Source organism: Bombina bombina, chromosome 3 (assembly GCF_027579735.1).
Source record: "Bombina bombina isolate aBomBom1 chromosome 3, aBomBom1.pri, whole genome shotgun sequence".
NCBI lineage: Eukaryota > Metazoa > Chordata > Amphibia > Anura > Bombinatoridae > Bombina > Bombina bombina.
The window spans coordinates 520,160,356-520,176,389 of NC_069501.1; the positions used below are offsets into that span (position 1 = coordinate 520,160,356).

Here is a 16,034-nt window from a genome sequence, read left to right on the forward strand (position 1 = left end):
AATTGGATATGATGACAGCTCAGACTCAGATGATAGTATCCCTCCAGAGGTTAGGTTTTATTTAGACCAATCTATTACATAAGAATATAAGCATTTGTTTTAAATATTACTGTTCTTATTTGATATTTTTTAGATTTTCTTATTTACTTAAAGCGACATGAAACCCAAAATTTCCTATTCATGATTCAGACAGAGTATACTATTTTAAACAACTTTCCAATTTACTTCTATTATTTAATTTGCTTCCTTCTCTTGTTATCATTTGCTGAAGGTTTATCTAGGAAACCTTTGGAGCAGCAAAGAACCTAGGTTCTAGCTGCTGATTGGTGGCTGCATATGCAGTATCTCATAAAAGTGAGTACACCCCTCACATTTTTGTAAATATTTTATTATATCTTTTCATGTGACAACACTGAAGAAATGACACTTTGCTACAATGTAAAGTAGTGAGTGTATAGCCTGTATAACAGTGTAAATTTACTGTCCCCTCAAAATAACTCAACACACAGCCGTTAATGTCTAAACGGTTGGGAACAAAAGTGATTACACCCCTAAGGGGAAATGTCAAAATTGGGCCCAAAGTGTCAATATTTTGTGTGGCCACCATTATTTTCCAGAACTGCCTTAACCCTATTGGGCTGGAGTTCACCAGAGCTTCACAGGTTGCCACTGAAGTCCTCTTCCACTCCTCCATGATGACATCACAGAGCTGGTGGATATTAGAGACCTTGCAGCAGAATTTTGAGTGCCTAGGGCAGCACATAACCTAAATACGCCACTGAGTCTAGATCAGTGTTTCTCAACCACAGTCTTTAAGTACCCCACACAGGCCAGGTTTTCATTATAGCTGAACTAGAGCACAGGTGAAATAATCAGCTGATGAGTGAGTGAGAGCAGGTAGGTAACCATGGTTACTGATCAGCTGATTATTTCACCTGTGCTTTAGTTCCGCTATAATTAAAACCTGGCTTGGTGGGGGTACTTGAGAACTGCCGTTGGGAAACACTGGTCTAGATCAACACTGATGCTCCAAAAAAGTTGTAGAAACTAGGTCAGATATAATATACCTTGTTTAAATTCACATATATGTTTTTTGGACAGTGTCCTATTTCTTTCATGTAATTAGCAAGAGTCCATGAGCTAGTGACGTATGGGATATACATTCCTACCAGGAGGGGCAAAGTTTCCCAAACCTCAAAATGCCTATAAATACACCCCTCACCACACTCACAAATCAGTTTTACAAACTTTGCCTCCCGTGGAGGTGGTGAAGTAAGTTTGTGCTAGATTCTACGTTGATATGCGCTCCGCAGCAGGTTGGAGCCCGGTTTTCCTCTCAGCGTGCAGTGAATGTCAGAGGGATGTGAAGAGAGTATTGCCTATTTGAATTCAATGATCTCCTTCTACGGGGTCTATTTCATAGGTTCTCTGTTATCGGTCGTAGAGATTCATCTCTTACCTCCCTTTTCAGATCGACGATATACTCTTATATATACCATTACCTCTACTGATTCTCGTTTCAGTACTGGTTTGGCTTTCTACTACATGTAGATGAGTGTCCTGGGGTAAGTAAGTCTTATTTTTGTGACACTCTAAGCTATGGTTGGGCACTTTTATATAAAGTTCTAAATATTTGTGTTTAAACATTTATTTGCCTTGATTCAGGATGTTCAGTATTCCTTATTTCAGACAGTCAGTTTCATTATTTGGGATAATGCATTTGAATAATCAATTTTTTTCTTACCTTAAAATTTGACTTTTTTCCCTGTGGGCTGTTAGGCTCGCGGGGGCTGAAAATGCTTCATTTTATTGCGTCATTCTTGGCGTGGACTTTTTTGGCGCAACAAATTTTCTAAGTTATTTCCGGCGTCGTACTTGTCACCGGAAGTTGCGTCATTTTTGACGTTTTTGCGCCAAAAGTGTCGGCGTTACCGGATGTGGCGTCATTTTTGGCGCTAAAAGCATTTAGGCGCCAAATAATGTTGGCGTCTTTTTTGGCGCTAAAAAAATAAGTGCGTCATTATTGTCTCCACATTATTTAAGTCTCATTGTTTATTTGCTTCTGGTTGCTAGAAGCTTGTTCACTGGCATTTTTTCCCATTCCTGAAACTGTCATTTAAGGAATTTGATAAATTTTGCTTTCTATGTTGTTTTTTCTATTACATATTGCAAGATGTCTCAGATTGACCCTGAATCAGAAGATACTTCTGGAAAATCGCTGCGTGATGTTGGATCTACCAAAGTTAATTGTATTTGCTGTAAACTTGTGGTATCTGTTCCTCCAGCTGTTGTTTGTAATGAATGTCATGACAAACTTGTTAATGCAGATAATATTTCCTTAAGTAATGTTACATTACCTGTTGCTGTTCCATCAACATCTAATACTCGGAGTGTTCCTGTTAACATAAGAGATTTTGTTTCTAAATCCATTAAGAAGGCTATGTTTGTTATTCCTCCTTCTAGTAAGCATAAAGGGTCTTTTAAAACTTCTCATTTTTCAGATGAATTTTTAAATGAACATCATCATTCTGATTCTGATAATGTTTCCTCTGGTTCAGAGGATTCTGTTTCAGAGGTTGATGCTGATAAATCTTCATATTTATTCAAAATGGAATTTATTCGTTCTTTACTTAAAGAAGTCTTAATTGCATTAGAAATAGAGGAATCTGGTCCTCTTGATACTAAATCTAAACGTTTAAATAAGGTTTTTAAATCTCCTGTAGTTATTCCAGAAGTTTTTCATGTCCCTGATGCTATTTCTGAAGTAATTTCCAGGGAATGGAATAATTTGGGTAATTCATTTACTCCTTCTAAACGTTTTAAGCAATTATATCCTGTGCCATCTGACAGATTAGAGTTTTGGGACAAAATCCCTAAGGTTGATGGGGCTATCTCTACTCTTGCTAAATGTACTACTATTCCTACGGCAGATAGTACTTCCTTTAAGGATCCTTTAGATAGGAAAATTGAATCCTTTCTAAGAAAAGCTTACTTATGTTCAGGTAATCTTCTTAGACCTGCTATATCTTTGGCAGATGTTGCTGCAGCTTCAACTTTTTGGTTGGAAGCTTTAGCGCAACAAGTAACAGATCATAATTCTCATAGCATTATTAATCTTCTTCAACATGCTAATAATTTTATTTGTGATGCCATCTTTGATATCATTAGGGTTGATGTCAGGTATATGTCTCTAGCTATTTTAGCTAGAAGAGCTTTATGGCTTAAAACTTGGAATGCTGATATGTCTTCTAAGTCAACTTTGCTTTCCCTTTCTTTCCAGGGTAATAAATTATTTGGTTCACAGTTGGATTCTATTATTTCAACTGTTACTGGGGGGAAAGGTACTTTTTTACCACAGGATAAAAAATCTAAAGGTAAATTTAGGTCTACTAATCGTTTTCGTACCTTTCGTCACAATAAGGAACAAAAGCCTGATCCTTCCCCTACCGGAGCAGTATCAGTTTGGAAACCATCTCCAGTCTGGAATAAATCCAAGCCTTTTAGAAAGCCAAAGCCAGCTCCCAAGTCAACATGAAGGTGCGGCCCTCATTCCAGCTCAGCTGGTAGGGGGCAGATTACGAATTTTCAAAGAAATTTGGATCAATTCGATTCAAAATCTTTGGATTCAGAACATTGTTTCACAAGGGTACAGAATAGGCTTCAAGATAAGGCCTCCTGCAAGAAGATTTTTTCTTTCCCGTGTCCCAGTAAATCCAGTGAAGGCTCAAGCATTTCTGAAATGTGTTTCAGATCTAGAGCTGGCTGGAGTAATTATGCAAGTTCCAGTTCTGGAACAGGGGCTGGGGTTTTACTCAAATCTTTTCATTGTACCAAAAAAGGAGAATTCCTTCAGACCAGTTCTGGATTTAAAAATATTGAATCATTATGTAAGGATACCAACATTCAAGATGGTAACTATAAGGACTATTCTGCCTTTTGTTCAGCAAGGGCATTATATGTCCACAATAGATTTACAGGATGCATATCTGCATATTTCGATTCATCCAGATCACTATCAGTTTCTGAGATTCTCTTTCCTAGACAAGCATTACCAGTTTGTGGCTCTGCCGTTTGGCCTAGCAACAGCTCCAAGGATTTTTACAAAGGTTCTCGGTGCCCTTCTGTCTGTAATCAGAGAACAGGGTATTGTGGTATTTCCTTATTTGGACGATATCTTGGTACTTGCTCAGTCTTCACATTTAGCAGAATCTCATACGAATCGACTTGTATTGTTTCTTCGAGAACATGGTTGGAGGATCAATTTACCAAAAAGTTCATTGATTCCTCAGACGAGGGTAACCTTTTTAGGTTTCCAGATAGATTCAGTGTCCATGACTCTGTCTCTGACAGACAAGAGACGTCTAAAATTGGTTTCAGCTTGTCGAAACCTTCAGTCTCAATCATTCCCTTCGGTAGCCTTATGCATGGAAATTCTAGGTCTTATGACTGCTGCATCGGACGCGATCCCCTTTGCTCGTTTTCACATGCGACCTCTTCAGCTCTGTATGCTGAACCAGTGGTGCAGGGATTATACAAAGATATCTCAATTAATATCTTTAAAACCGATTGTACGACACTCTCTGACGTGGTGGACAGACCACCATCGTTTAGTTCAGGGGGCTTCTTTTGTTCTTCCGACCTGGACTGTGATTTCAACAGATGCAAGTCTGACAGGTTGGGGAGCTGTTTGGGGGTCTCTGACAGCACAAGGGGTTTGGGAATCTCAGGAGGTGAGATTACCGATCAACATTTTGGAACTCCGTGCAATTTTCAGAGCTCTTCAGTCATGGCCTCTTCTAAAGAGAGTCGTTCATTTGTTTTCAGACGGACAATGTCACAACCGTGGCATATGTCAATCATCAAGGAGGGACTCACAGTCCTCTGGCTATGAAAGAAGTATCTCGAATACTGGTATGGGCGGAATCCAGCTCCTGTCTAATTTCTGTGGTTCATATCCCAGGTATAGACAATTGGGAAGCGGATTATCTCAGTCGCCAAACGTTACATCCGGGCGAATGGTCTCTTCACCCAGAGGTATTTCTTCAGATTGTTCGAATGTGGGGACTTCCAGAAATAGATCTGATGGCTTCTCATCTAAACAAGAAGCTTCCCAGGTATCTGTCCAGATCCAGGGATCCTCAGGTGGAGGCAGTGGATGCATTGTCACTTCCTTGGAAGTATCATCCTGCCTATATTTTTCCGCCTCTAGTTCTTCTTCCAAGAGTGATTTCCAAGATTCTAAAGGAGTGCTCGTTTGTTCTGCTGGTGGCTCCAGCATGGCCTCACAGGTTTTGGTATGCGGATCTTGTCCGGATGGCCACTTGCCAACCGTGGACTCTTCCGTTAAGACCAGACCTTCTATCGCAAGGTCCTTTTTCCATCAGGATCTCAAATCCTTTAATTTGAAGGTATGGAGATTGAACGCTTGATTCTCAGTCATAGAGGTTTCTCTGTCTCTGTGATTAATACTATGTTACAGGCTCGTAAATCTGTATCTAGGAAGATATTTTATCGAGTCTAGAAGGTTTACATTTCTTGGTGTTTTTCTCATCATTTTTCTTGGCATTTTTTTATAATTCCTAGAATTTTGCAGTTTCTTCAGGATGGTTTGGATAAAGGTTTGTCTGCAAGTTCCTTGAAAGGACAAATCTCTGCTCTTTCTATTCTTTTTCACAGAAAGATTGCTAGGCTTCCTGATATTCAAGCTTTGGTTCGTATAAAACCTGTTATTAAGTCAATTTCTCCTCCTTGGAGTTTGAATTTGGTTCTGGGGGCTCTTCAAGCTCCTCCGTTTGAACCTATGCATTCGCTGGACATTAAATTACTTTCTTGGAAAGTTTTGTTTCTTTTGGCCATCTCTTCTGCTAGAAGAGTTTCTGAATTATCTGCTCTTTCTTGTGAGTCTCCTTTTCTGATTTTTCATCAGGATAAGGCGGTGTTGCGAACTTCTTTTAAATTTTTACCTAAGGTTGTGAATTCTCAACATTAGTAGAGAAATTGTGGTTCCTTCATTGTGTCCTAATCCTAAGAATTCTAAGGAAAGATCGTTGCATTCTTTGGATGTAGTTAGAGCTTTGAAATATGTTGAAGCTACCAAAAAATTCTGAAAGACTTCTAGTCTATTTGTTATCTTTTCCGGTTCTAGGAAAGGTCAGAAGGCCTCTGCTATTTCTTTGGCGTCTTGGTTAAAGTCTTTGATTCATCATGCTTATGTCGAGTCGGGTAAAACTCCGCCTCAAAGGATTACAGCTCATTCTACTAGGTCAGTTTCTACTTCCTGGGCGTTTAGGAATGAAGCTTCGGTTGATCAGATTTGCAAAGCAGCAACTTGGTCTTCTTTGCATACTTTTACTAAATTCTGCCATTTTGATGTATTTTCTTCTTCTGAAGCAGTTTTTGGTAGAAAAGTACTTCAGGCAGCTGTTTCAGTTTGATTCTTCTGCTTATAATTTCAGTTTTTTTCATTATAAGATTTAAACTATTGTTTTGGGTGTGGATTATTTTCAGCGGAATTGGCTGTCTTTATTTTATCCCTCCCTCTCTAGTGACTCTTGCGTGGAAGATCCACATCTTGGGTATTCATTATCCCATACGTCACTAGCTCATGGACTCTTGCTAATTACATGAAAGAAAACATAATTTATGTAAGAACTTACCTGATAAATTCATTTCTTTCATATTAGCAAGAGTCCATGAGGCCCACCCTTTTTTGTGGTGGTTATGATTTTTTTGTATAAAGCACAATTATTCCAATTCCTTATTTTTTATGCTTTCGCACTTTTTTCTTATCACCCCACTTCTTGGCTATGCGTTAAACTGATTTGTGGGTGTGGTGAGGGGTGTATTTATAGGCATTTTGAGGTTTGGGAAACTTTGCCCCTCCTGGTAGGAATGTATATCCCATACGTCACTAGCTCATGGACTCTTGCTAATATGAAAGAAATGAATTTATCAGGTAAGTTCTTACATAAATTATGTTTTTTCTTGGCTCCCCATAAAGATATATAGGTACCACTTATGCTGCAGAAATAAAATGCTATGTTTCATTAGATTTTAAGCAACATTTTAAGCAACTTTCTAATTTACTCCTATTATCAATTTTTCTTCGTTCTCTTGCTATCTTTATTTTAAAAACAGGAATGTAAATCTTAGCAGCTTAAAATTTCATGCTCTATCTAAATCATGAAAGAAAACATTTTGGGTTTAGTGTCCCTTTAAATTGTTAAAGGAGCACTCAAGTCAAAATTAAACGTTCATGATTCAGATAGAGCACACATAATTTAAACAACTTTCCAATGCACTTCCATTATCTAAATGTGCACAATCTTTTTATATGCACCAGTAACTACTGAGCATGTGCAAGAAACAGAATATACAAATATGAATTTCGTGATTGGCTGATAGCTGTCACATGATGCAGTGGGAAGCAAAATTTAACTAATCTACTGCTGTTTTGAAATTCAAGTGGTTTTGCATTGTTATTTTATCATGCAGCTCTGCTGTGTTTAATGATCCTTTAAGTTATACCAAACCCAACACTAAATAACACTAAACATGTTTTGGAAAATTCTACAACTGGGTAATGTTATTCTCAAGCAGCTTCCAGAAACAACACGAGTCCAAGCACTAGAGCATAAAGACAGATCTGATTAAATGGTATATTAAAGGGACAGTATACACCAATTTTCGTAGAACTGCATGTAATAGACACTACTATAAAGAATAATATGCACTGATACTGATATAAAAATCCACTATAAAAATATACTGCTGAAAAGACTTGCTGGAACACCCACTGAAAGTGGCTGTATAGCAAAAAAGAGAAGACACCCCTCCCCCTTCATCTGCATATGAAAAGACTTTACACAAACAGGAACAAGCTGGAGTAGGTATACATCAGTATACTTCTAAAACTTTGGGGCTTGGTTAGGAGTCTGAAAATCAGCAAAACCATTCATTTAAAATGAAAAAAAGGTCTGAAAATAAGTAAAACTATTCATTTCTCCAACATAGGTGTGTCCGGTCCACGGCGTCATCCTTACTTGTGGGATATTCTCTTCCCCAACAGGAAATGGCAAAGAGCCCAGCAAAGCTGGTCACATGATCCCTCCTAGGCTCCGCCTTCCCCAGTCATTCTCTTTGCCGTTGTACAGGCAACATCTCCACGGAGATGGCTTAGAGTTTTTTGGTGTTTAAATGTAGTTTTTATTCTTCAATCAAGAGTTTGTTATTTTAAAATAGTGCTGGTATGTACTATTTACTCTGAAACAGGAAAGAGATGAAGATTTCTGTTTGTAAGAGGAAAATGATTTTAGCAACCGTTACTAAAATCGATGGCTGTTTCCACACAGGACTGTTGAGAGGAATTAACTTCAGTTGGGGGAAACAGTGAGCAGACTTTTGCTGCTTGAGGTATGACACATTTCTAACAAGACTCGGTAATGCTGGAAGCTGTCATTTTCCCTATGGGAACCGGTAAGCCATTTTCTTAGTTTAAGTAAAAGAATAAAGGGCTTCATTAGGGCTTAAAAAACTGGTAGACATTTTTCTGGGCTAAAACGATTACTTTACTAAGTATATTTGGCAGATTATTACTTTTAATAGTTGTTAAATCTTGGGGATTGTTTTAATAAAAACGGCAGGCACTGTATTGGACACCTTTTTCACTGGGGGCCTTTTCTAGTCATAGACAGAGCCTCATTTTCGCGCCTCTAATGTGCAGTTGTTTTTGGAAAGCATGGCATGCAGATGCATGTGTGAGGAGCTAAGAACCACTGAAAAAGCTTATAGAAGGCATCATTTGGTATCGTATTCCCCTCTGGGCTTGGTTGGGTCTCAGGAAAGCAGATACCTGGGACTGTATAGGGGTTAAATGTAAAAACGGCTCCGGTTCCGTTATTTTAAGGGTTAAAGCTTTCAAATTTGGTGTGCAATACTTTCTTCTGTTAAGTGTGATCAGTCCACGGGTCATCATTACTTCTGGGATATTACTCCTCCCCAACAGGAAGTGCAAGAGGATTCACCCAGCAGAGCTGCATATAGCTCCTCCCCTCTACGTCACTCCCAGTCATTCTCTTGCACCCAACGACTAGATAGGATGTGTGAGAGGACTATGGTGATTATACTTAGTTTTATATCTTCAATCAAAAGTTTGTTATTTTAAAATAGCACCGGAGTGTGTTATTATCTCTCTGGCAGAGTTTGAAGAAGAATCTACCAGAGTTTTTGTTATGATTTTAGCCGGAGTAGTTAAGATCATATTGCTGTTTCTCGGCCATCTGAGGAGAGGTAAACTTCAGATCAGGGGACAGCGGGCAGATGAATCTGCATAGAGGTATGTAGCAGTTTTTATTTTCTGACAATGGAATTGATGAGAAAATCCTGCCATACCGATATAATGTCATGTATGTATACTTTACACTTCAGTATTCTGGGGAATGGTACTTCACTAGAATTACACTGTAAGAAATACATAAAGCTGTTTAATAACTAGAGATTATGTTTAACGTTTTTGCTGGAATGTAAAATCGTTTTCATTTACTGAGGTACTGAGTGAATAAATGTTTGGGCACTATTTTTCCACTTGGCAGTTGCTTAATCTGTTTTCTGACAGTTTCTGTTCTCCCTCACTGCTGTGTGTGAGGGGGAGGGGCCGTTTTTTGGCGCTTTTTCTACACATCAAATATTTCAGTCAGCAACTCATTGTATTCCCTGCATGATCCGGTTCATCTCTACAGAGCTCAGGGGTCTTCAAAACTTATTTTGAGGGAGGTAATTTCTCTCAGCAGAGCTGTGAGAATTATAGTTTGACTGAGATAAAAAACGTTTATTCTGTAATTTGTTTCCTACTTTCAGAATTTGTTATCTTTGCTAATGGGATTAAACCTTTGCTAAAGTTGTGTTATTTACAAGGATTGAGGCTATAACTGTTTCAATTTATTAATTTTCAACTGTCATAGATCTTCTGTGCTTCTTAAAGGCACAGTACGTTTTAATATTATTCTAATTGAATTGTATTTCCAAGTTACAAGTATATTTGCTAGTGTGTAAAACATGTCTGATTCAGAGGATGATACCTGTGTCATTTGTTGCAATGCCAAAGTGGAGCCCAATAGAAATTTATGTACTAACTGTATTGATGCTACTTTAAATAAAAGTCAATCTGTACAAATTGAACAAATTTCACCAAACAACGAGGGGAGAGTTATGCCGACTAACTCGCCTCACGTGTCAGTACCTACATCTCCCGCTCAGAGGGAGGTGCGTGATATTGTAGCGCCGAGTACATCTGGGCGGCCATTACAAATCACATTACAGGATATGGCTACTGTTATGACTGAGGTTTTGGCTAAATTACCAGAGCTAAGAGGTAAGCGTGATCACTCTGGGGTGAGAACAGAGTGCGCTGATAATATTAGGGCCATGTCAGACACTGCGTCACAGGTGGCAGAACATGAGGACGGAGAGCTTCATTCTGTGGGTGACGGTTCTGATCCAAACAGACTGGATTCAGATATTTCAAATTTTAAATTTAAACTGGAAAACCTCCGTGTATTACTAGGGGAGGTGTTAGCGGCTCTGAATGATTGTAACACAGTTGCAATACCAGAGAAAATGTGTAGGTTGGATAAATATTTTGCGGTACCGACGAGTACTGAGGTTTTTCCTATACCTAAGAGACTTACTGAAATTGTTACTAAGGAGTGGGATAGACCCGGTGTGCCGTTCTCACCCCCTCCGATATTTAGAAAAATGTTTCCAATAGACGCCACCACAAGGGACTTATGGCAAACGGTCCCTAAGGTGGAGGGAGCAGTTTCTACCTTAGCTAAGCGTACCACTATCCCGGTGGAGGATAGCTGTGCTTTTTCAGATCCAATGGATAAAAAATTAGAGGGTTACCTTAAGAAAATGTTTGTTCAACAAGGTTTTATATTGCAACCCCTTGCATGCATTGCGCCGATCACGGCTGCAGCAGCATTCTGGATTGAGTCTCTGGAAGAGAACATTGGTTCAGCTACTCTGGACGACATTACGGACAGGCTTAGAGTCCTTAAACTAGCTAATTCATTCATTTCGGAGGCCGTAGTACATCTTACTAAACTTACGGCGAAGAATTCAGGATTCGCCATTCAGGCACGCAGGGCGCTGTGGCTAAAATCCTGGTCAGCTGATGTTACTTCTAAGTCTAAATTGCTTAATATACCTTTCAAAGGGCAGACCTTATTCGGGCCCGGGTTGAAAGAGATTATCGCTGACATTACAGGAGGTAAAGGCCATGCCCTGCCTCAGGACAAAGCCAAAGCCAAGACTAGACAGTCTAATTTTCGTTCCTTTCGTAATTTCAAAGCAGGAGCAGCATCAACTTCCTCTGCACCAAAACAGGAAGGAGCTGTTGCTCGCTACAGACAAGGCTGGAAACCTAACCAGTCCTGGAACAAGGGCAAGCAGACTAGGAAACCTGCTGCTGCCCCTAAAACAGCATGAATTGTGGGCCCCCGATCCGGGATCGGATCTAGTGGGGGGCAGACTTTCTCTCTTCGCCCAGGCTTGGGCAAGAGATGTTCAGGATCCCTGGGCGCTAGAGATAATATCTCAGGGATACCTTCTGGACTTCAAATACTCTCCTCCAAGAGAGAGATTTCATCTGTCAAGATTGTCAACAATCCAGACAAAGAAAGAGGCGTTTCTACGCTGCGTACAAGAGCTCTTGTTAATGGGAGTAATCCATCCAGTTCCACGATCGGAACAGGGCCAGGGGTTTTACTCAAATCTGTTTGTGGTTCCCAAAAAAGAGGGAACTTTCAGACCAATCCTGGACTTAAAGATCCTAAACAAATTCCTAAGAGTTCCATCGTTCAAGATGGAGACTATTCGGACAATTTTACCTATGATCCAAGAGGGTCAGTACATGACCACTGTAGATTTAAAAGATGCTTACCTTCACATACCGATTCACAAAGATCATTATCGGTACCTAAGGTTTGCCTTCCTAGACAGGCATTACCAGTTTGTGGCTCTTCCATTCGGATTGGCTACAGCTCCAAGAATCTTCACAAAGGTTCTGGGTGCTCTTCTGGCGGTACTAAGACCGCGGGGAATCTCGGTAGCTCCATACCTAGACGACATTCTGATACAAGCTTCAAGCTTTCAAACTGCCAAGTCTCATACAGAGTTAGTGCTGGCATTTCTAAGGTCACATGGATGGAAGGTGAACGAAAAGAAAAGTTCACTCGTTCCACTCACAAGAGTTCCCTTCCTGGGGACTCTTATAGATTCTGTAGAAATGAAGATTTACCTGACAGAGGACAGGCTAACAAGACTTCAAAGTGCTTGCCGCACCCTTCATTCCATTCAACACCCGTCAGTGGCTCAATGCATGGAGGTAATCGGCTTAATGGTAGCGGCAATGGACATAGTACCCTTTGCACGCTTACACCTCAGACCACTGCAACTGTGCATGCTAAGTCAGTGGAATGGGGATTACTCAGACTTATCCCCTTCTCTGAATCTGGATCAAGAGACCAGAAATTCTCTTCTATGGTGGCTTTCTCGGCCACATCTGTCCAGGGGGATGCCATTCAGCAGACCAGACTGGACAATTGTAACAACAGACGCCAGCCTTCTAGGTTGGGGTGCCGTCTGGAATTCTCTGAAGGCTCAGGGACAATGGAGTCAGGAGGAGAGTCTCCTGCCAATAAACATTCTGTAATTGAGAGCAGTTCTCAATGCCCTCCTGGCTTGGCCCCAGTTGACAACTCGGGGGTTCATCAGGTTTCAGTCGGACAACATCACGACTGTAGCTTACATCAACCATCAGGGAGGGACAAGAAGCTCCCTAGCTATGATGGAAGTATCAAAGATAATTCGCTGGGCAGAGTCTCACTCTTGCCACCTGTCAGCAATCCACATCCCGGGAGTGGAGAACTGGGAGGCGGATTTCTTAAGTCGTCAGACTTTTCATCCGGGGGAGTGGGAACTTCATCCGGAGGTCTTTGCCCAAATACTTCGACGTTGGGGCAAACCAGAGATAGATCTCATGGCGTCTCGACAGAACGCCAAGCTTCCTCGTTACGGGTCCAGATCCAGGGATCCAGGAGCAGTCCTGATAGATGCTCTGACAGCACCTTGGGACTTCAGGATGGCTTACGTGTTTCCACCCTTCCCGTTACTTCCTCGATTGATTGCCAGAATCAAACAAGAGAGAGCATCAGTGATTCTAATAGCACCTGCGTGGCCACGCAGGACTTGGTATGCAGACCTGGTGGACTTGTCATCCTGTCCACCTTGGTCTCTACCTCTGAAACAGGACCTTCTGATACAGGGTCCCTTCAAACATCAAAATCTAACTTCTCTGAAGCTGACTGCTTGGAAATTGAACGCTTGATTTTATCAAGACGTGGGTTTTCTGAGTCCGTTATTGATACCTTAATACAGGCTAGGAAACCTGTTACCAGAAAGATTTACCATAAGATATGGCGTAAATACCTATATTGGTGTGAATCCAAAGGTTACTCTTGGAGTAAGGTTAGGATTCCTAGGATATTGTCTTTTCTACAAGAAGGTTTAGAAAAGGGTTTATCTGCTAGTTCATTAAAGGGACAGATCTCAGCTCTGTCCATTCTGTTACACAAACGTCTGTCAGAAGTTCCTGACGTCCAGGCTTTTTGTCAGGCTTTGGCCAGGATTAAGCCTGTGTTTAAAACTGTTGCTCCACCATGGAGTTTAAACCTTGTTCTTAATGTTTTACAGGGCGTTCCGTTTGAACCCCTTCATTCCATTGATATAAAGTTGTTATCTTGGAAAGTTCTATTTTTAATGGCTATTTCCTCGGCTCGAAGAGTCTCTGAATTATCAGCCTTACATTGTGATTCTCCTTATTTGATTTTTCATTCGGATAAGGTAGTCCTGCGTACTAAACCTGGGTTCTTACCTAAGGTAGTTACTAACAGGAATATCAATCAAGAGATTGTTGTTCCTTCTTTATGCCCAAATCCTTCTTCAAAGAAGGAACGTCTACTGCACAACCTGGATGTAGTCCGTGCTCTAAAATTTTACTTACAGGCAACTAAGGAATTTCGACAAACGTCTTCTCTGTTTGTCATTTACTCTGGGCAGAGGAGAGGTCAAAAAGCTTCCGCTACCTCTCTTTCTTTTTGGCTTCGTAGCATAATTCGTTTAGCTTATGAGACTGCTGGACAGCAGCCTCCTGAAAGAATTACAGCTCATTCTACTAGAGCTGTGGCTTCCACTTGGGCCTTCAAGAATGAGGCCTCTGTTGAACAGATTTGCAAGGCTGCAACTTGGTCTTCGCTTCATACTTTTTCCAAATTTTACAAATTTGACACTTTTGCTTCATCGGAGGCTATTTTTGGGAGAAAGGTTCTTCAGGCAGTGGTTCCTTCTGTATAAAGAGCCTGCCTATCCCTCCCGTCATCCGTGTACTTTTGCTTTGGTATTGGTATCCCAGAAGTAATAATGACCCGTGGACTGATCACACTTAACAGAAGAAAACATAATTTATGCTTACCTGATAAATTCCTTTCTTCTGTAGTGTGATCAGTCCACGGCCCGCCCTGTTTTTAAGGCAGGTAAATATTTTTTAATTTATACTCCAGTCACCACTTCACCCTTGGCTTTTCCTTTCTCGTTGGTTCTTGGTCGAATGACTGGGAGTGACGTAGAGGGGAGGAGCTATATGCAGCTCTGCTGGGTGAATCCTCTTGCACTTCCTGTTGGGGAGGAGTAATATCCCAGAAGTAATGATGACCCGTGGACTGATCACACTACAGAAGAAAGGAATTTATCAGGTAAGCATAAATTATGTTTTTAAGGCTTTAAGTTACTGTGGTGAAATTTTGGTGAAATTTGAACAATTCCTTCATACTTTTTCACATATTCAGTAATAAAGTGTGTTCAGTTTGAAATTTAAAGGGACAGTAACGGTTTTATTGTAAAACGTTTTTTGTGCTTTGTTGACAAGTTTAAGCCTGTTTAACATGTCTGAACCATCAGATAACGATGTTCTATATGTATGAAAGCCAATGTGTCTCCCCATTTAAATATATGTGATATATTTGTGTCATAATGTCCAAACAAAGTAGGGATAATAATGCCATAGATATGATATTGCCCAAGATGATTCCTCTAATGAGGGGAGTAAGCATGGTACTGCATCATCCCCTTCTGTGTCTACACCAGTTTTGCCCACACAAGAGGCCCCTAGTACATCTAGTGCGCCAATACTTATTACCATACAACAATTAATGGCTGTAATGGATAATTCTATTGCATGCATTTTTTCCAAAATGCCTACTTATCAGAGAAAGCGTGATTGCTCTGTTTTAAACACTGAAGAGCAAGAGGACGCTGATGATATCTGTTCTGACATACCCTCACACCTATCTGAAGGGGCCAGGAGGGAGGTTTTGTCTGAGGGAGAAATTTCAGATTCAGGGAAAATTTCTCAACAAGCAGAACCTGATATTGTAACTTTTAAATTTAAATTTCAACATCTCCACGCACTACTTAAGGAGGTATTATCTACTCTGGATGATTGTGACAATTTGGTCATTCCAGAGAAATTAGGTAAGATGGACAAGTTCCTAGAGGTTCCGGTGCCCCCCGATGTTTTTCCTATACCCAAGCGGGTGGCGGACATAGTAAATAAGGAGTGGGAAAGGCCCGGCATACCTTTTGTCCTCCCCCTATATTTAAGAAATTAGTTCCTATAGTCGACCCCAGAAAGGACTTATAGCATACAGTCCCCAAGGTCGAGGGGGCAGTTTCTACTCTAAACAAACGCACTTCTATTCCTATAGAAGATAGTTGTGCTTTCAAGATCCTATGGATTAAAGGTTAGAGGGTTTGCTTAAAAAGATGTTTGTTCAGCAAGGTTACCTTCTACAACCAATTTCATGCATTGTTCCTGTCACTACAGCTGCGTGTTTCTGGTTCGAAGAACTAGAAAAGTCGCTCAATAAAGAATCTTCGTACGAGGAGGTTTTGGACAGAGTTCAAGCTCTTAAATTGGC

General features: G+C 40.4%; 1 protein-coding gene across 1 annotated transcript in view; it reads left to right on the forward strand.

The window, feature by feature from the left end:
* The window catches only part of CUEDC1 (CUE domain containing 1), a 472,989-nt gene that overhangs the window by 272,368 nt on the left and 184,587 nt on the right, over positions 1-16,034 (forward strand). Inside the window, exon 3 of the mRNA XM_053706942.1 lies at positions 1-49. This exon is cut by the window's left edge and continues 475 nt beyond it. Within this exon, the coding sequence (XP_053562917.1) occupies positions 1-49 (49 nt within the window). The remainder of the gene's footprint in view (positions 50-16,034) is intronic.